General features: G+C 39.0%; 1 protein-coding gene across 1 annotated transcript in view; it reads left to right on the top strand.

Moving 5' to 3' along the window:
- LOC149807047 (choline transporter-like protein 1) overlaps positions 1 to 22,235 on the top strand; it is a 135,581-nt gene that overhangs the window by 47,127 nt on the left and 66,219 nt on the right. Inside the window, exon 4 of the mRNA XM_089961160.1 lies at positions 16,684 to 16,917. Coding sequence (XP_089817286.1) covers positions 16,684 to 16,917 — 234 coding nt within the window. The remainder of the gene's footprint in view (positions 1 to 16,683; positions 16,918 to 22,235) is intronic.

The following is a 22,235-nucleotide window of genomic DNA, read 5'->3' as shown; positions in this document are numbered from 1 at the left end:
CGTGTATGGGCATTATGTTGACCTAGGTATATAGGGTCCTTGGAAGTTTGTACATTTAGCGGATATTTTGTTGGATTTTTCCTTATGATTGTCCCCACAATGTCCACATTTAGAGTGGTAGAAGCATTTAGATGAATAATGCCCCAGTGTTGGCAATTACCACAGAATCTGGGTTTGTTGCGGATGGGTTCTAGTCTGTGGTATTTTCCATATGGTCCTAATCTTGTCAGGTGTTTGAGGGGAATTGTGTTTCGATCACAGCTACGCTAGTTTCCATTCCCTTGGTGTTTCTGATCTTACATACTTTGTCAATGTTTGCCCCATTTTCATCAAGTTTCCTGGACAGTGTTATATTATCCATTCTTTTATTGAGTTCTTTTAGTTTGAGTACTGACTTGAATGTCGTGGTCTGTGGAATTTTGGTATTTTCTTTAGGTATATCGTTATTGGTTGAGTTTGTTGTTTGAGTAGTGTTTTTATTTTATGTTTTGGGAGATAGGGTTATTTGGCTTGTTTGTCATTTTATTGATTTTTTTAACTTTGTTGTGGCATATTGTTTCTATTTCCATAAATTTCGCTACCTGGTTTAGTGTACAATCAAGTATTCTGTGTTTGGTCGGATTATAGAGAACAGCTTGGTTTGTTTTTTGATTGATTTGTTTGTTGCTTGTTTCAGGGTTTATTTTCTGTGTGCTTTTTATGTTTACTATTGTTTTGTGGTTCATGGGTTTTTTACCTTTGCCTTCGTATTCTTTGCTTATTGTTGGTTCATCGTAAATAGGGGTGCTATTTATCTTGGTGGTCCTATCTTTGTCTAATTTATTTTTTGTGGCTATTTGTTTTGTTTGAACATTGGATGGTCCTGGGGTTTGGCTGAGATGATACTTAACCTTGTGTTCTTTTTTATTTTTGGTTTTGTTCCTTTCCACTTTATGTGCCTTGTTTAATATAGTTGGTATTTGTTTTTCCCTAGTTGTATCTGGGGTCTTCAGGAGGTTATGTCTGTCTACGGTAATGTATGGGTTCTGTTTTTTCTTTGTGGGAATTGTTGGGGTATGTTCTGATTTAGTTTGCTTATTTGTCTTTTTATGAGGTTGTGGTGGATTTGATTCAGGTTCAGTCTATGTAAGTTATATTGATAGGTTTTTTTTTTGGTTGGAGTTTGCGTGAGTTGCAAAACGACTGTGAATATAAGTGATCTTCTGTGAGTTCATATAGTGACATTGGGAGAGTGTCGTCAAGTTCCTCCTCTTCGTATGTTAAATTTGGGTCTTTAAAAGTTACTGGAGAATCTACATTTGGATTTTCTGGAGTTTTTTGTTTGGGGCTAGCAGGGGAGTGGGTCGTGAATTTAAGAGTTTTTCAACAATTTGCTTGTTGGAGGGATTTGTGCTGAAATTCAACGTGCCTGTTCTTTTAGGTGGGGGTTAGTGGTTCCCTGTGTTTGAATCCTGAGGTTGCAGTCATTCATTTCTTTGTAAGTTTTGTCTTCTATTGAGGTTGTGCCTGTTGTTTAAAGCTGTCTTATTGGCACCAGTTATCTGAGACATTTTGGGAGGGATAGTTTGAATTTGTGATTCGGTAATCTTAATACAGTACAGTTTTCAGTGGGTTTTTAAAAAAATATATTTGTGTTGTTATTTTTGGTGAGAAATTTCCTTGACGCTAGGTTTATGTTAATAGTTGGAAAGAGTTGAAAAATACAAAAGGGTTTGGGTGGACAGGTTAGTATAATTTGGTTAGAATACAGTTTTGGCGGTGGTGAAGTTTCCTTTAACAGAGAATCTTACAGTGGTAATCTAGAGCTTGAGTACTTGTAAGGTGTCTGCCCAGGTATGCGTTAGTATAGAACCTTGCACCTGTTTCAGGAATTCGGCGCCAAAGAGTGGATTAGTATATTTTAGAATAGATTTAATATCGGCAGTATTTAGCGAATGTGAAAATTTCTTTTGGAAGAAAATCTCATAGAGGTTTACTAGTGCTTGTTAAACTTATTAAGATTCTGCCCAGGTATATGCTAGTATGTTACCTAGCACCTGTTTTGGAGAAATTTGCGCTACATTTAAGCAATGGAATTAGTGAAGATAAATGAAGGATATTACAATCGTTATTTTTTAAGATCAGATTGTGTTCTTTGTTGGTAGATTGAAGTAATGATGTAAACAGCACATAGTTTTATTGCCCATAGGCTTAGTGTAAGCTTCCTACCTTTTTTTAATAAATTTCCTTTGTTTAGAAAAAAAATTCTTTGTTTGGTGGTGAAGCAAATATGGCGGATATGCGGGCTGCTAGGCGAGCTGGAAACTTGAACTGCTAGGCGGGTAACGAGACGGGGATGATATTTCCTTCCTTGATGTTTCCGTGAAGGTAGTGGTGGTGGTTGAAAGAATTGTCCCGACAGCTTTTGGTATCACAGCCGCTATTTGGGATGTGGAGCTACTTCCTAATTTTTGTGTGTGGAGGATGCTTTCTCCTATTTGATCTTTGCAGACCAATTAGGGAGGCCCTCCTGCCCTATTATCGGTACCTTCTTAAGAGGCATGTGTTTTATGGATTATGATTATGTATGTGTTATTTTCGTTCATTTTGTGTGCATGCATATATATATATATATATATATATATATATATATATATATATATATATATATATATATATATATATATATAATTCAGTATTAGTCTAGGCATTCGACGTCGTCCAGTAAGTAGGTTTCCATCATTCTATAGTCTTCTTGTCTTCTTTTGTCCCGTTTTCTGCTTCTGTATAGTTCTAATTCTTTTATTTGTTGCTCTGTCATATTTATTTGTACTTCTTAAGAGCAGGGTGACCCTCTTGTCTGTACAGCAGCTGCGATAGGAATGAATGATGGTCAGACTTACTTAAACTGGATTAAAGAGGTTTTCGCACATCAGTGCATGTACCTCTCTGTTCAGTGCCTGCACTGCAGGCTGTTGAATTAATCCTGGGGGAAGGAATTAGAGCCACATCCCCCAGGCATTTATGTGCTCAATGAGCACTATTAATTTAACCGTCAGGTCGTGGGACTAATTAAAGTCCCTAATGACCTGAACAAAGGGCTTTCATGAGTGGGAATGGACCCAACACGCACTCATGTTCCAAAAAAGATGTATCAGTCTGTTCTACTGAGCTCGGTGTCTACCAAATATGTGACGCCCGCTGCGATTGGTCGCTACTATGCTGTCACATCGGGACACCTGGGTTTAGACGGGTGGAAATTGTTCCACATCTCCGTCATGGTACAGGAAGTACGGGAGAGGCAAAGGGGGAAAGGTACCCGGCAGCAGGCGCAAACGCACAGAGCCCTGAAACGCCAGCCCGTACTTAACCAAATCTAGTCCAGTTATTTTAATGAACAATAAAAATAGCAATAATGTGTTAGCCACCTGGGCAATTTGTTCAAATCAAACGAGTCTTAAAATTTTCCTATGTCCTAACTAATCTAATAATTATAGTAGAAAGTGTACATTTTGATTGCCCTACAGATTTCTTATTACAAAAACTGTCTTAGCGATATAAAAAGAGTTTGGTCACTATTAGATGTATGTTTTTTTTTTTTAAATTTGATGCGGTGGATAAAAAGGATCAAGTCATTGCAGTGGTTTTATCGAATTGGGATTTCAAGCCAAAATGAAATCATTGTAATAATAAGGTAATTTTGGAGCCCTTAAAAGGGCTGTTATTGTTTATGGCAAGAAAGTTCCATGGCGGTCTTCTGCATTCTTACAGTTGTCCGCACTTCGTTAGTCTTGTCCGGTGATATTAAGGAATGCACATCCATGAACTTCAGACAAGTAATTAGCAGTTTCCATGAGTTGCCAGAGTGGATATTGATTGTAGGCATGTTGGTAGAATTAGGAGAGAATCCTGACCCCATAATACAACTGTGTTGGTCTAGGTTGTAGGTCTCTAGGGTTCTCCAGGCAAGATACTTTACAGCGTTGATAGAGTGGCCTGCTTTCTTTACAATATCAAGCGCTGGTCCTAGTCCCATTTACTTATACCTTGTGATGTCGGGGTCATTTTCTTCTTCCTCCACCTCCACTCCTATTTCTTCTTCTTCATTGTCTTCGTCATCTGTTTCGACAGCATCTTGTTCTTCTCGACTTTCATTGGAAGAAGATAACATTTCCAAATCTGCTGAAACTGTGTCATATTAGCTTTCTGCTTTGTTGATGTTGCCTTACGTACAGGAACATGGACTGCTACTCTCGCAGTTGTTTTCTATGTTTTATGTTGTTGTACTGCAGCCACGACTTTAGGCCTGGCCCCATGTTGTTCTACTACTCTTTTGTGTGGAGTAGTTTCATTAGTTGGCTCTGTCGGCTGCTGGTTGCAGTTTACTGGTTGAGTCGTGACCGGTGGGCTGCTCACTAACTGGGTCTGCACTATTTGCTCCCTCTGTTCTTGCAAATTCTCTTCCCCCCTCCCCATCTACTACGACTCCTGGGCCTTCTTCTTGTTTCTGGGGCCCCGAGTGGCCGAGTGGTCTAAAGCGCTCTCCGCCACGGATCACTGCCATTTCACCTCTGTCTGCATAGGTTCGAGTCTCGGGCTCGGCCAATGTGGATATGTGAGAAAGCTTGCCGGTAGCTTCTCGAGGGTCGGTGGTTCTTTCCGGGGTTTTCCCGGGTTCTTCCTCCACCATTAATACTGGCCGCCATGTATAGCCTATCTTGTGCTGAAAAATGGCGTTAAACCCTATAACAACAACAACAACAACAAAAATCTTCTTGTTTCTTCTTTACTTTCTCATAAGAGCAGTATAGTTCTGTTCTGCTGCGCACTTAAAATCCAGCCAGAGGCAATTACATGGCCCTGGCCTTTTATTGCAATCAGCGCCTGGGCGGGAATCAGTTGTTCCATCGCTAGCTCCATTTCTCTATTGCTTGTTGCTCTCTTGCTGGTTGCTGTTTACTTGTCGAGTCGTGACCGTTGGTCTGCTCACTAACTGGGTCTGCACTATTTGCTCCCTCTGTTGTTGCAAACCCCCCACCCCCATACGACGTCTCCTGGGTCTTCTTGTTTCTTCTTTAGTTTCCCTTAAGAGCAGTGTAGTTCTGTTCTGCTGTGCTCTTAAACTCCAGCCGGAGGTAATTAAAAGGCCTAGGCCTTTTATTGCATTCAACGCCTGGGCGGGAATCAGTTGTTCCATCGCTAGCTCCATTTCTCTGTTGCTTGTTGCTCTCTTCGCTGAAGACTAATGATAGTGAGACTGTTCGTTCATTGGATTTACGTCGTTTTCGCCCATGCGGGCATGTACGACTGGTTAATGCCTCAAAGGGGGGGGGGGGGGGCGGCTGATTAATTATTTCGAAGGGGAAGGAATGATGTCACATCCCTCAACGCGTTTATGCACTCACAGAATGCTGTTTGATTTAGCCGACAGGTCGTGGGACAGTAAGTTCAATTCGACCTGTATGAAAGGCTCTCATGAGTGGGATTGGACCCAACACGCGCTCAGTATAAATAATGAAGTTAAATGTCTGTATACTGCAGGATAAGACGTCTCGTAGGATTGGGCACTGTTTTTATTACGTCCCCCTGGTTCTGTGTGTACAGGCTATTCAGGGCACCTGGTTTACAGACGGGTGGAAATCGGCCCACACACTCGTCTTTTAACGTCCGAGTAGGCAGAGAGGAGAGGGCCCGGAAAGAGACACAAATGTCAGCCGGAACTTGCCTGAAACGCCAAAAATTATATTGTCAAATTCAACCCAGTTGGCTATATAATGCTATTCCCTATTGCGAATTCTGTGTTAGCCACAATTGTAATTATAGTCTTGAATTTAGTTTTTAATTTTCCTATCTTGCATTATTTCTAAAAGCACAAAGCGTGCATATCTTTTATTGAATTCAATGAAGTATGTCTAAGCGACCATTAATTTTTTTTTAAATGTCCAATTAGAGTTTTTGATTTTAATTTTGAACGGTTGCCAAAGTATCATATTAGATTATCAATAGTGTTATCAAGTCGAGATTTCAAGCCAAAATGAAATCTCTTAATAAGAGGCAATAATTTGATAGCCCTAAAAAGGACTGAGTTAATCCTTATCCGGAAACAGTAATCCTTTCAGGTGTTTGGGTGGCATAAACTTCAATTTGACTTCTGTCTCGATGATATCAGTGTAAATGATATCTCCGAGGACCAAGTGCTCGTATTCTGACAGTGATTTAAATTTTGGTACCTTCATGCTGTGTATCTTGATCATTTCGTTGGATATTAGTACCACTAAGGGCACTGGGGTCAGGTGGAGTTCATCCTTTAGGTAGTGGAGTTTTTTTGCCGCACGCAGAAATTCTACATCACGTGGCAAAGTGAATTTCCCTTGAGGTCAAACTGGATATCCCAAAGCAAAGTACTTTACACATTTCTCATTACTCAACACGTTTCATTTTATAAACTCCCAAGTCCCATCTACACTATGATCACTCCATAGTTCAGAGTCCTTATACAAATCATATGTATCATTCCTATATTCCTCACGTTCTCCGTTTAAAGTCTGTGCATATTTCCTTTCCATGCACTAATTTTATCCACATGTAAAGCCATAAACTTTCGCTGTCTTTTCTCTTCCACTTTTCAATTTAAACCCCTTTAGATTCACTCAGCTTCACATCACAAACGGTACTGTTAAACTCTGATACAGTTACTGAATTAACCTCAAATTCTAAATTCTGCTTCCTTATCTTCTTCCCAAATCAAATACCCAGCCTCATTCTGCTTCTATTTCATTACGCGCACGTTGAAGTAATCTTCAAAGAACATCATATATTTACAAACTTCTCCAGTAAATTCAATAGGATACCGGGAGAAAATATCATGCCATTGTTGAGCTGCCAAATCTGTTCTTGACAAGTACAGGCTCCAGAAGAATTTTCTAACAAATATGAATCAAATATATTTGTTTACTTGATCTACCTTTCTCCTATGCAACTCATGGCCAAGTCCATCTTTATTCACTAGATTGGACTTATCCTCTCCTCTTGACTTGTAATGAAACTTGCAGATATGATCTTGTATTTCCACTGGTAAGCTTTTGATATCATTAGTTACATTCCTATCACGTAATAGAACTTTCACTCCAATCCAGTCCATGTTAATTCCAAGGAAGCTAACCGTGCAATGACTAAAAAAGCCTAAAAAACTCTCACTCAGATGTATCCCATATTTGTTTTAAAGATCCAGTTCTTGGTCCTACAAAAGCATTTTTCAAAATTACCATTCATATCGTAGGGGAAAAAATTACTTCATATACAACGTTTACATTTACATTTCATAAAATAATGCCATTTTCTTGCACGCTGCATTAAATGTTCATTTTTAAGAAAAAGCTAAAACAAACAAGAAACAAGTAAACATAGAACAAAGTTCGTGTTTCAATCTTTATCCGTCACACACGTTGCTTGACATCTGGTCAGCTACCACTTGTGCTCCAACGTAGGTGTTTCTATTCATATGTTACGTGTTTAAGCTCTAATAAACAGTAACAAAAGAAAGAGTGAAAACAACCAGCTTTTAAAAATTTAGCAAATAAATTATTTCCCTTGGAAAAACACTGTAAAAATGAAAAAATATGAACTTAGGGTTTTAAGAATCAAATCCAAAAATGATTCAAGAATAATCCGCGAATTAAATTTTAGAAGTAGTAGTAATGAAATGTTCTAATGAAATTTGAGTTCGAGTCCCGACGAAAAATCCTAAATTGAAGATGATGACTTATACTGTAGTCAGTATTTTGCTGTTGTGTCTTCAGTTCTTTGCTGGATCATAAACAATCTCCCGGTGTTTGAATTTCCGAATAAAATTTAAAGAAATGTCTTTGTCCAAGAATTCTGTATGAGCACTCAAATATTTCCAGGAAAAAGAATTAATCTTTTAGAATCAAAAAAAATAAAATATAACTTCAAACTGGTCATAACAAAACGAACACCTTGACATCAAGTGTTTTTAAGCCCAAACTGAGAAATATCTCTCTAAACATCACTAATAAATCTAACTACTGCGCTAATTCGGAAAACACAGAATTGCGAAATAAGGCTGTTTACAATCTACAGTCAATGCTTCCAGTATGACCTTGATAAAAACCAATCATTTTACTCCAAGAATAAAATAAAAATAGAAAGTTGATTACTTGTCTCAGCAACCTCTGGATCAAGGTCGGGAACTAAGTCAAAAAAAGAAACAGTGTTTCTATTATTAGGTATTTCTGAAAAGATTCAGGTCAAACTGAATTTTCTGGAAAATATCAAATTTCTTATAAGGAAAATTACATTACATCGGCATGTAATGGAATTAAAAATAAAAAGATTTTAAAACTTACAAACAATTATATTAAATCAAATATAAATTAAATCAAATATATGTAACACTATCATGGACATCTTTTTAGTGTTCGTTTAACCAAGAAGCTGCACACATCGTCTTAAGCATCCAAAGTCACTAAAGTTTTACGAATCTTTTCTTCCTGTAGTAGAGAGTGAGATGTATCGAGATGAATTCGTAAAGCTTTGGACAGAATGAGTGTCTCGTGCACATTTAAAGGAGCCACCATAATGTCTTTGTAGGTACTTTTCGTAAAGAGTCCACAAGGAATCGGCTGGTAAACGAAATCCCAGAAAGGAAGACAGTAAGACACACAATACACGACGATCCCAATTCATGGGACACCCTTCATGTAATAAGTGTTGGTAATCCTCCACCGTCGGAATACACTCATTGATTTCCTTCCACGGAATCTGTTGTATAACAAACCAATCCTTCTCGCCGACAAGTAGCTGATTAATGTCTGACCACTGGAACACTTTCATCTGAATCAGTCTTCTTATATCATTCAGGTACCAGTGGTTTAAATATCGGTGACGTAACCGATGCAGTTGTTCTTTGCGTTGAACTTGTATTTTGACCATCTATCAGTAAACGCAATTCTCAGCTCGAGAGGCAAACCACCAATGTTCTTTTGTAAAGTAAACATGATCGTGTCAGTCAGGATTTATACCCATGTTGGGGTCGCTTCTAATTATCCTTATTTTATTTAATATCTTCTCCTAGAGCGAAAGTAATGGACATAGTGAGTAATTTCTGACCACTGACATTCAGGGTAACGGTCAAGAACGGTAATAAAATCTTCTGATGTAAACGGTCTAAAGCATAATAATCGAACCGCTCCGGTGGCCTAGTGGTTAGAGCGTCCGCCTTGGATGCTGGAGGTCGTGGGTTCGATCGCCGACCGAGTCATACCAAAGACTTACGAAAATGGTACTAACAGCTGCCTCGCTTGGCGCTCAGCATTCAGAGGTTAGTGTTAGGACTGGTCGGCCCGGTGTCAGGATAATGTGACTGGGTGGGACATCATGCCACATGTCTGCTCGACATCACTATAAACTGCCACACTACAGACATCGTAACGATATGACTGAAAAATTGTTAAAAGCTACGTTAAAAATCCAAATCACACACACACACTCATAAAATTCGGATGAATGCAGACTTGATGTAGAAAAATCTGATAAGTTTGTTGACTTTTGTCAATTTCCTCTTGTGAATTTCTCGACACAAACGTTCCTCAGTCATCAGTTAGGATTTTGCTCTAGCAAGTCCATGCCAGACTTCCTTGTAGATCTTCTCGTGCAATTCGTTTGGTAATCCTTGAATATTATTTTTTAAATGGGGTTTAAATACTTGTCTAGGTCTTGTCCAACGTTTGACTCCTCGCCTGGCTGGGTTCGTAAACGACATGGTATGCCACGTCAATGACTAGGGTCCTACTAAAGGTAGGTGGTGACAATACGGAGACCATCGAGCACGTTCCAGGTAAGCCGAATCTTTCTGCTCCCACTCGTGAAGTGACACACCGCAACTGAAGCACTTGACCTTATCCCCTTCACTCAAGTAGAACAATCCGGCTGTGGCTAATTCTTTGTAGGTAGGTCCTCCCAGATATTTAGACCACTTTCCTTAGAACATTTGTAAACGACTTTCAAAGTCTCAATATTCTGGCGAACGCACAGGGAACGAATATTCGTCTTTCACAGTCTCATTTCGATGAGGGTACAGTGAACACCACAGTTCACCACTCGACTGGTGCAATAATTGACAGTCAATCCTTTCACTTTTCACTTGGTGTAGACTTTTCCTTGTTTGTCTTGGCATTCGTATTTACGAGCTCCACTAGCAAAACTTACAATCTTGTCGTCGGTGTGCTCGTCCGTCCAGGTTCCTAAACGGTCCCCTTTGATGTCATTTTGGCGTTGACCCAGGCGATCGATGTAGATGCAACTGTCCGTGTCAAAATAGAGGGCGCGATCTCCTAACAGTTCTAATACTTGGTACAATTTTAAGTGAGCATATGCTGTCACGTAAGTCGCAATGATGACATTTCCAAATTCGTCAGCTTCTACGAAGTCCGTTTATTCTTCGTAATTGACTAAGATCATGTCCTCACGAAGGACGTCCACGTGTTTCATGTATTTAGTTTTGTCGTGAATCATCTGGAAGTAGCAGGACGGTGCTGTCAAATATTCCGTCTTGGGGAAACACGGTCGTTGTGCCTTTTTACCACACAAGTAATTTAACATCACTTCGGCAAACGATCGCCTTCCTTCGTTTTTCTCGAAGTGGTCTAAAGTGATGCATTCCTGCTCCCAGTATTTCTCTTTGAATTTATTTTGGTCTTCGGGAATGTGGCACCAGGAAGGATGGCCAATGGCTTCTTGTTTCATTTTCAAAAAGGCATCCACTCTAGTCTGTGAAAATGCCTTTCTGAGTCTCGTTGCCCTTGTATTTTTCTGTCTTGGGAAAGTGGCAAATTTCGTACACTTCTAACAGTTGGTATCCCAGGTCCAGAGCTTTAAACAATTGCACACTGTCCCGCGTTCCAGTCAAGGCGCGTTCTTCCTGGGTGTGCTGACAAGGTCGGTCTTGGTTGCACGTTTCGGCACAAGTACGGCACAAGGGAAACATCAGTTTTCCTTGGCAATGGTGAGGTAAAACGGGATGGTACAAATCCATGGGAGGCAAAACTTTGCACTTGATTAATCCTTAGTATTCTCGAATGTTGTCCAGGTCTATGTGTTCCGTCAGCAATTGTGGGTGCCCTGCGGAAAGTGACAATATTTGAATACGTAAGGATACAGCAAACACACGTCCAAGTATTTGATTTCTTCTCCTTTCGCCTCGTCTGCTTGGCACAGCAAGCATGTGGCAATCTTCGGGTTCAGTGGTTTCAGTAGCTTGTAACTTTCCACGATACGTTTGTTCTCGGGATCGTGTTTCAAACGGTGATCGTACTCGTGTTCTCACATTTCCACCACTTGGTATCCTTGCTGTTCTAACTTCAAGTGCCGCTGACAAGCGGCCTCGTACAAGCCTTCCTTGGTATGCTGTAAAAACTAATTTTTAGTGTCACTTTGAGGGTGGCAGAGGGGACATCCGCGAAATAAGCACCCGTTAAACTCGTACACGATCTGAAGGTTTTCTAAATCCTCGCCATCCACCGAATACGTTCCGATAGTCTTTTCTTCTCCTGTTGGATCAATTTGTTTTCCTTGGCGCACAAGTAATGTAGCCAGCGTAGGGCTTTGACTGAGTATTGACGTTTGACAAAGTTCGTCGTTTGAGGGCTTATGACAGCCAATGTGTTTTCGGGAATGAATCGTTGACGGTATACTAAGGAACACGCTTTGGCAATGGTGCATGATTCTTTCAAAGGCTGGATCTCTCCTTGCTCCATGAACAGTTCTCGAAATTTACCACAGCAACGCCGTATAACGTCCATGTCGAAAAGATAATAGTTTAACATTTCTTCCTGAAAATCGAATGGGTCCGAGGCGTGAGTGTGGTACCAAGCGTAGAAAGCTTCTCGTTGTTCGGTGCGCATGTTTTCGGGGTCGTAGTAGTGAACCTCAGGCAAATCGGGTAGAACGGCAATTCAATTGGCTTTGGGTTTGAAAAAATGAGGAAAATAACCTTTTGCTGTTTCTGTCATTCCAAACATTTTAGGCATTCGACTCAAAGGCATGGTCAAGTAAGGTATCGAATCTTTAAACTGCACTTGTTCCACTTGCATGGAAATGATTTTGGCTCCGTTCAAAGTCACTTTCAAACGTTCGGTACTTTGTTCTGTATAGTATCTGAGAAGAAACTGTCCATCGTATCCCGATAAATCGTGAGCCATCACCATGATATTTCGAAGATAATCTCCGTAACGTTCGATATCGCATTGGCTCCACGTCTCTTCGATGGGGTATAAGATCCATTGGGCGAAATCGACCAGCGTGTAAGGTCCCCGAAATATTTGTTCACGTCCTCCTGGAATCTTGATACAGTGAGGGCAATGACTAAAGATTGGGTCTTGGATGCACTTATCGCACGCTCTGTGAGCCACGCATGAATTAGGAATGTGAATGCCAGTCTCTTGCATGCATTCGAAATAAAAAAAGATGAAATTTTCTTTCTTTTTTGGGGGGTCATTGTATTCCTCCTGATGTTTGGAATGGTATTTTTGAATGCAGCATTCGTGTTCCAAGTCCACGATTTGGTGAAAAATATTACATCGTTTCTTTCATGAACATACGTGAGCCTTGGCATTATTGGTACGTATGCCTTATCCACGAGTAGGGCACAATCTCAGGATAAAAGCACTTTTCTTCTGTGAATCTTGCGTCTTCAGATGTTGGTGACAGGCAGGGCTGAGAAAAGTTCGCTGACAAGCAGGGCAGTGCACTCGCTTTTGTCCTTCGTCAAGACAGGGATGAGAGGCCAAACATCCCTCACATTTCGATCTACAGTGCTTGTGTTGCTCTCGACTGTTATAGCCATAGTCACATTTCTCACAGTAATAACCGTATCCCAGGAATCATGTGCTACTGGTAATGACATCGTGATGATAAACGTGAATGTATTTTTCGTCTTTGAAATATTTGCCTCGAAACAACAGAGGTCTACGCAATTCTTGAGGATGCACTTTCAACGTGTAGCGTGGAGCCAAGACGCCTTACAATATTTGCATTTCATGAATGCCACATGGTGTGTCTTTGGATAACCCCGCTTGCTGTAACAGGAGTTCTGCTTCTCTTCGTTGTTTGGCTCGGTCCGATTGTCGAATAGTTTTCCAGGCTCTTTTCAATTCTGCCGTGTTCTTGTCGGCATACGTTTGTCCCACCACGATGGCACGTGCTAAACATATCTGGTCTTGAGGATTGATAATTTGAACGAGGCTTTTTTTGGTGCTGCGAAGGTCGTCCACCAATAACACCTTTTTGCGCCCGGTGCCTTGAGGAAGAGAAACGTGGGTTATGAACGGTGTTGCTTTTCCACCGGTGATGTGAAACTTGTCGTTGGATTGTTGCACATGTTGAATCTTGACGATCACTTTAGAAGGTGTCAATTCTGCTGTGCTGCCAAACTCGATCCAAACGTGGCACTTCAGACTGTCGTGATTAATGGAAAGTTTCAAGCGATCGTCTTCTTTGGCTTCACTTTGTTGTTTCAGTGAGGTTAACAAAGAATCCCATACATCGGTGATGAACTCTTCTGCTTTCTTCAGCGGTACTTTGGACTTTAAATCTTTAAACTTCACCGTGTACGTGTAGTCCATAGTTCTAAATTTTCTAGAGGACCGCTTTTCCATCTCTTGAATGTGGTAGTACTTTCTGGGTGATACTGGTGGACTTTGGTTGGGTGTAGACTCTCTGGGCCTGGATTCAAGTTCACTCATGTCATCTTCAAAATCGCTGCCATGAATGTGACCCAAGACTTCCGCTACTGTGAGAGGCGATAAATCACGTTTCTGACTCTTACTTTCTTCTCCTTTCTCCACGAAATGATGCGATCGTTTCATCTTTACTGCAAAAAGTCAAATGACTACATTTGAAACACCCAGTAGAGTGACGTCACCGAAGCTAGAAATTTTGAGGCCATAAATGTTGACTTGGGGTTTTCTATAGTGATTTCCACAAGCTGTAGCTGTAAATAGATAATAGGGTTTTCAAACAGGATCGTCACACAAGTTGTGACAATAAATAGTGTGGTTTTCATAGGAATTTCCACAGGTTGTAGCTATAAATAGTGGGGTTTTCCAAAGGAATTTCCCACAAGTTGTGGCTAAAAAAAAAACTAGTTTTTTTCCAAAGGAATTTCTTAACAGTGGTGACCATGAATAGATACCAGCGTTTTTCCACATATTATTTTTGGTAGTGTAAGAGATAGTCTATTTTGTGAGATTTTATCACCTTCTCTTACGTGTTAAGCTAACACAGCGCGTTTGGATAGTGCGTATGATATAATGGATTGTATAGTGGGTGTAATGGATAGTATTTTTGTGGTGTAAAAGATAGATATTTTGTGAGATTTCATCCCCTTCTCTTACATTCTAAGCGAATGCATAACGATTGAAGTGTGTGTGTGTGTGTATTTTTGTGTGTTTATATGTGTTTGCGTACGTTTGTGTGGATAAGTATATTTGGGGTTTTGTTTTCCCTCCCTTCTGTGTGAATAGTATATTTGGGGTTTTTACTTTTCCTCTTCTCTCTGTGTGGATAGTATATTTTGGGATATTTTTTTCTTCTTCCGTCTGTGATGTGTGTGTGTTCTTTTTCGTACGTTTGTGTGGATAGTAGAGTGTGTTTGTATGCGTGTACGTACGTTTGTGTGGATAGTAGATAATGGGTGTTTTGATAGTAAATATTGGGGTATATTTGATAGTAGATACTGGGTTTATTACCCTTCACTTCTGTGCGGATAGTAAAGTGTATGTTTGTATGCATGCACGTACGTTTGTGTGGATAGTAGATAATGTTTTTTTTATAGTAAATATTGGGGTATTTTTTATAGTAGATATTCGGTTTTTTACCCTTCCCTTCTATGTGGATAGTAGAGTGTGTGTTTGTATGCGTGTGCATACATTTGTGTGGATAGTATATTTGGGTTCTTTGGTAATAAATAGTGGGGTATTTTTTATAGTTGTTATTGGGATTTTCACTCTTCCATTCTGTGTGGAAAGTAGAGTCTGTGTTTGTATGCTTGCGCGTACGTTTGTGTGGATGGTAGGTATTGGTATTTTTATTGTAAGTATTGGGGTATTTTTGATAGTTGACATTGGTTTTTTACCCTTCCCTTCTGTGTGGATAGTAGAGTGTGTGTTTGTATGCGTGTGCGTACGTTTGTGTGGATAGTATATTTGGGTTCTTTGGTAATAAATAGTGGGGCATTTTTTTATGGCTGATATTGGTTTTTTTACCCTTCCCATCTGTGTGGATAGTAGAGTGTGTTTGTATGCGTGTGCGTACATTTGTGTGGATAGTATATTTGGGTTCTTTGATGATAAATAGTGGGGCATTTTTTTTATAGCTGATATTGGGGTTTTTACCCTTCCCTTCAGTGTGGATAGTATAGTATGTTTGTATGCGTGGGCGTACATTTGTGTGGATAGTATATTTGGGTTCTTTGGTAATAAATAGTGGGATATTTTGATAGTTGATATTGGTTTTTTTACCCCTCCCTTATGTGTGGATAGTAGAGTCTGTGTTCGGATGCTTGCGCGTACGTTTGTGTGGATAGTAGGTATTGGGTTTTTTGTAGTAAATATTGGGGTATTTTTGATAGTAGCTATTGGGTTTTTTAACCTTCCCTTCTGTCTGGATAGTAGAGTGTTTGTTTGTATTCGTGCGTGTACGTTTGTGTGGATAGTATATTTGAGGTTTGTATGAAAGTAGAAGAAACCCAAAGACCCTATTTAAGGACCACTCATATGCCTGGTAAAGATTCGCTTTCGTGCCTAATTTTTGTTAGTCGGTTGTATAGTTGTTTGTGTGATAGATTGATGTTCATCAATTTATGTCTATGTGTTATATACGTTTATGTCTCTACTTTATTTGTCTCTACCTAGGGTAGTGCGTATTCAGGTCAGCCACTTGCAACATTGTTCCTAGTGTCCACTACGGAAACGTCAATTCCTACTGGGTCTAAACAGGCCCATGTTCAATTCCAGTTTGAGGCTATAGTGCCGGGACCCTTTTTCAACACAGAAGTCTACGTGAGGCTATAAATATTGAGGCTATAGTGCCGGGACCCTCTTTTAACGTAGAAGTCTGCGTGAGACTAAAGTGACACACTTAACTACTCACATAGCCATGTTATACTGTTTTCTTTCATTGTCTGTAATATCTGTTCAAGTCATGTTAGACTAGCTTTTTTAATATACATGATCAAAACGGACCGTTTTCTTATGCGCATTATTATGTTAAACTGTTTAATTAGTACATAATCGTGTTAGACTGTTTTCTTATTCACATACTCATGTTAGAATGTTTTCTTTCCTTGTCCGTAACTTCTGTCCAAGTCACGATAGACTGTTTTTCTTATACACATATTCAAAACAGACCGTTCTCTTATGCGCATTATGTTAAACTGTTTTTTAAGCACATGCTCATGTTTATATTCTTCATCCTTTTAGACTGCACTCTTTTTGAGCTATCGTGTGAAGGAAGGTCGTTAAGTTTTGAAAGATTTGGTTTGAATTTCATAAAACTTCCCAAGTAAAAGTCTCAACATCTGTTATACACTCCCATGTTTGTTTATTCTCATCTTTTTGTATTCTCCTAATGATTTCTGCTGGTTTATATAGTTGATTTTTATTTAATAAAAAAATATTCCCTTTGCAGTAAGAAGTTTTATTTGGACCAGACCTATTTTGCAACAGTGCTGTCTAAAAGTGTGACCCCTTCATTTACCGACGCGACAACAACTGTTTTGTGCGTGGCTGAATGTCCATCAAGCAACCTGTCGTTCTCGGACCTTCAATCCCTGTATGATGAAAAGGGCATTCACTACTGCATATACGACGTCACACCCTATGTAAACAACCCAGAAAAGTGTCCGGTTGTACTCCTTCCACAGTAAGTATATTATCTTCCTTCCACTTACTGTTTCCTCCCGAACTGCAGCCATCCACTAAATATTAATATGTGTAATTCAGAAGGCAGGCTCAAAACCGTTTAGCTTAGGACTGCTGTGTTTAAACATGAATTATTTTATATTACATCAACATATTTCAAAATCTTCCAACAAGTTCTAAACAACTTTAGGAAGCTCTTTATTTATGAAATTGGCAGCAAATGGATACATTTAAGTTGACAATTTAATGGTGAACTAAATTTGCACCAATGGCGAACTTTATATTATTATTCTAACATATTGTTCGAAGACAGCAGCAGAGGGGGCGAACAGACCACTTGTCTGAAACGTCATTTGCTTAAAATAAAAGCTTCTTCCGAAATAAAAAAATAAGGTCACTGACACTAAACCAAAGCGTTTAACTTCACCGAGATTTTCTCTAATTGGATTACTTTATTTTTGTCGAAATTTATGTTTACCCACCGGACGTCTCATTGAGGTCCCGCCCCCTCTGCTGCTATTAATTTATCCAAATATTTTATCAAGTCCAATACAACATCTAGGATCATGCAAATTTATTGTTATAAACCCGTACTGGGTTGATTGTGCTCGTGAAAAGAAATTTCTGAATTTAATTATATCCATGTCACCGCTGCACCAAGTTTGATGAATATTTCGCAACGTGTGCGTATCGACTCCATTAAACATAACTAAAATATTACAGTTATCGCTGATCACTTTTGGTATTTGTGTATATCGCTGAGTAACATAAATCACATCAGTGTTTTTATTCTACCACGTGAAAAAATTCTAGCAGGATTTGATTGTTTGTCCAGCATTACATCATCGTATACAACTAAATTATTAATAAATCCGTCTAAAACATCAACACTCGGCGCTTCATCAATATCGATCATAAACTCGATAACATCGTTATCTTCGTCCAGTAATCTTGCGTTTTCATTAAAATCTTTTAAGTACATCATAACATCGTTGATCATCAACTGACGGAGCTACTAAATACAACTTATCCCACTTTAACCATCTCATTACCAGATTAAGTAATAATTGCGTCTTACCCGATCCAGATGGACCTATTATTATCATTCTGATGGAATTCGGTAGCACAGGATGGTGTTTAACTGGCTGTTGCTTTCGTGTCGCTGAGAAATCAATTATATCCATATTATAAATAATATGAATTTATATTGTTTACGTTGTAGAGCTAAAACTCCAACTAATGATCTTTTATCCACAACAACAAAAAATAAAAGAATAGCAATACAGTGGAAAATGTGCAATATGTAATAGGAAGAAATTTTCGTTTTTACCCAGAATTCAACCTAAAGACGGTGGTGATATTGCTACATTAATGTCAAAGTTCCCAGGAACCCCATGGGCTAAATACCCTGGAGAAAAACATCTACCAGGATATAATTATTATGGTCCTGGTACTCGACTTGATATCAGGCTTGACAATCAGGACCAACCAAAACCAGGTGAATATCCCATAAATGATATTGATAAAGCATGTCACGTTCATAATGTGGCTTATAAAAATAAAGATCTACAACATAGGCATATTGCAGATGTGAAGTTGATTCATTAGCTAGATTCCATAAAAAAATAAAAATATCAGAGAATCATTAACTAATTGGTTGGTAAGATCCGGATGAAAAGTAAACTGGCGTTAGGGGCTGGTAATTAATTAATCAATTATTATAAATGGAATCAATTTATTATAGTCCAAGGGGATACTGGAGGGGTAGAGCAGCAATTAGTAAACTCGCTGATGCAGCAAATGTCACGCGTTCTGGCGCCGCAGCGTGGTTAGCACGATAGGCAACATGGCAAATTTACCTACCATCACCGAAACGAATTCAATACTCACATTTCGATGTTAGTGTTCCTAATGAAGTTCATCAAGCAGATATTCTGTTTTTACCTCATGATACGATTAAAGCACGTAGACGTCAAATAACATACAAATACGCGTTAACTGTCATTGACATTGCAAGTAGATACAAAGAGGCAGAACCGTTGTCAACAAAGACAGCAACTGAGGTAGCTTCTGCGTTTAAAAGAATTTATCAACGTGGTGGTTTACGATGGCCACAACTATTACAGGTTGATCCTGGCAAAGAATTTCCTGGTCCAGTATCATCGTTAATGAAGCAACATAATGTCAAAATCAGACGAGGACACACTGCAATTCATCGTGATCAGGCAATTGTTGAGCGACTCAATCGAACACTTGCTGAGCGGTTATTTGGATATCAATACGCGAAGAAATTTATTCAAGACAAGAGATCACGCGAATGGGTTGCAAGATTACGAAGTGTGATAACCGCGCTAAATAACGAAATTATTCGAACAACCAACATGAAACCCATTACCGCAGTCACAAAAAAACATATACCAATACAACGACGTAGTTTTTCAGCGCACTCAGTACTGGGTAGTATTATTGTAAGATATTTATATGAACCCGGTGAACTTTAGGGTAGTAAAAAAAGAGCGACTGATCCTATTTGGAGTATTACGACGCACAAGATATCTAACATAGTAAGATCTACTGGTAGACCCGCAATCTACAGACTGGATTCAACTGTTCGCGGGTTCACCCGTAAACAATTACAAGTAATTCCTGAAGACACACAATTACCACCGCAATCACTTAACTAGCACCCCTACGTCGATTACACTCAAGACAGGTCAACATCGTGTTTTCACGTGTATGACCGCGGCTGTTATTTTTTCTATCCGCGGTAAATTGTCTTGGATCATTTTTCAGATACCGCCATAACATTATACAATTACAACTCGCACAATGATTATTCTGCTGTTGTTTCATCGTATTAATAAATTCAACATCAAGATCAAAGTCGCGTTTATTTTTTTTGTCACTTTGTTTATAACCAGCTAATTTTTTTCTTATTATATCGTTGTCAATATCATCATTGATCACTGACGAGTCCATGACGATTCTCCGTAGTTGAGATATTCTTCTAACTCTAGATACTGCAAGATAGACTAAGTTGGACCATTCGATACGATCATCGACGATCCAAACAACTGTATCAGTAATAGTTAACCCTTGAGAAGAGTGAATCGTCATCGTGTATCCTAGCGTCCACGGGGATTTGTTCATTTTTAGCGCATCTTCAACAACACTGACATCAACTGCGACAACATCATTTAATACGAGATTTTGTTTCTCGGTCTGTCCTGGTATATCAACGTCAATATTCTGCCTTCGCGTGTCTGCTGGTCGATAACACAACGGCACTGGCAACGTTGGAAACTTCTCTCGTTGTAACTGAAACAACCGCTGTTGAAGTGTGTCTCTGACTATCTTTTATTCTTGCAACTATCAAATCATTTGGTCTCCACGTTTGCAGAAAGTCTTTCATGGGTGTTTCTGAAATCACTTCACGCATTACTTCACATTGAGTTGGTGGTGGTTGACCGTGATCGCCACACATTATCACAGCAATATTTTTTGTTAATAGTCAATCAAGAAATGTTTTTTAAATGTTTCTAATGATACTGTACATATTTCATCCCAAACGATAATCCTTGGAATATATTTCTCTCCCATTCGATCAGGAGTCCATGCGTCACCCTTGTATCGGAAGAAGCTGTGATAGGTACACGACTGCACTCCTCGTTGTTGTTTCTCTCGCGCGAGTCTATGTGTAGGCGTTAAAACAATCATATCTGAATTCTGAAATAATTCGGTTGCTCTAGTCGTCTTTCCAGAACCTACCGGTCCGTTCAAATAAACCGTTTTATTTCTGGTTATTGGATCGTACACCGATGGTGCAGATGATAATTTTGATATATGATTATTTATCAGGTAAATATCTTTAATCGTAACATCAGCGGATTCGGAATAATCGAGTATGTTTTCTTTTTTTATTCTCCACGAACCCCACTGTGCACAAGTATCGATATGTAGTTGTTCTAGCAATCCTGAATATTTTTTATTGATATAAAACGAATCCGTAGCAACTCTGAGAGCAAATTTAGAAACCTTATTTATCATCGATAATAGATTTATCGAAACATATGCGAGCATTGAAGATCTTAAATGAGTATATTGAGGTTACTCACCGTCCATATAGCTTACAATTGTACCTAGATTATTTCCATTTGGCAAGAAAGCTATTTCTCGATTTATAAACGTATTTCTTTTCGTTGTATCAGTGATTATAAAATCTAACTCAGCATCGTCCATGATCAGTCTTGTACAATGTCGTTTATGATCATATGATCCTCCTTGAGTGAACTTGCCAATTATTTTTCTGCCAAGATCTTCCGTAATTTTATTCTCATAATCAGTTTTATCCGGGTTTTCATCATCAGAATACTGTTTTTGTTGTGGTAACCAAACTTCGGTTTGTTTCCGATCTGATATAATTGCTTCGTTTACAATCAACGATATTAATATCGCACAATCGAGGATATACCTTAACAGTACTATTGGTACCCACGTTTTTTCTGAAAAATGTTTTCCAAACCAAGCATAACAAATTGGATGAAGACCCATAGCAAACTCGAATGACTCGATACAAGTGAATCCAGTCAGGTCAAAATCCGGTAATGGTCCATTTATCGATACTCGTGTCATTTCGTGTGTCGGATGACCGAATCTTTTAAAGTATACAGAACAATCTCCCATCCCAAGAAAACTTCCGGGATAACACGCAACCATATCAACCGAAATAACATCTCTGTGATCGTATTTAGTATTACATAGTCCACCGTGTCCGTATTCGACACAACTGGATATTATATCATTCAGAAAATCAAACCTAGTTGGCTTCCACGAATTTTTCTTTATAGCAAAATGAGCCGCAACTGACGAAACAGTAAAACAGTTGCTCAATAGTTCGTCAGTATCATCAGTATATTGCAGTGCAAGATTTTTCATTTTCTCGTGGAGAAGATCTGTTCGATAAATAACGCCATTAGGTCTTACAAACTGATCGAATTTACTTTTTTCTTCCATACATGATTCGTCGTTAGAACTCTGAAATAACCATACTGACACAGGATCGTCTTTACTTATTTCGCTAACAAAATCAAACATGTCTCCGCGATAGTATTTAACAGTTTGATTTCGTGGAAACACTGTTACTGCATGGGTCCATTCATGCGCGTTATGATCAATAATTTCAATCGAAGCTCCTTTTGATTTGTATTTTGATTCATATAATATTTCTCCAGTTATCGTCGCTACGGTTGTTGGGAATTTTATTTTTTTTCCTAACTCAGCCACATCTTTGATAGACGCCTCGGTATCTTTAACCATTTC

Source organism: Sinohyriopsis cumingii, chromosome 1, assembly GCF_028554795.1.
Source record: "Sinohyriopsis cumingii isolate HCF-2022 chromosome 1, ASM2855479v2, whole genome shotgun sequence".
Lineage (NCBI taxonomy): Eukaryota > Metazoa > Mollusca > Bivalvia > Unionida > Unionidae > Sinohyriopsis > Sinohyriopsis cumingii.
Note: the sequence above shows the minus strand (reverse complement) of the source record. Positions and strands in the feature narration are given on the sequence as shown.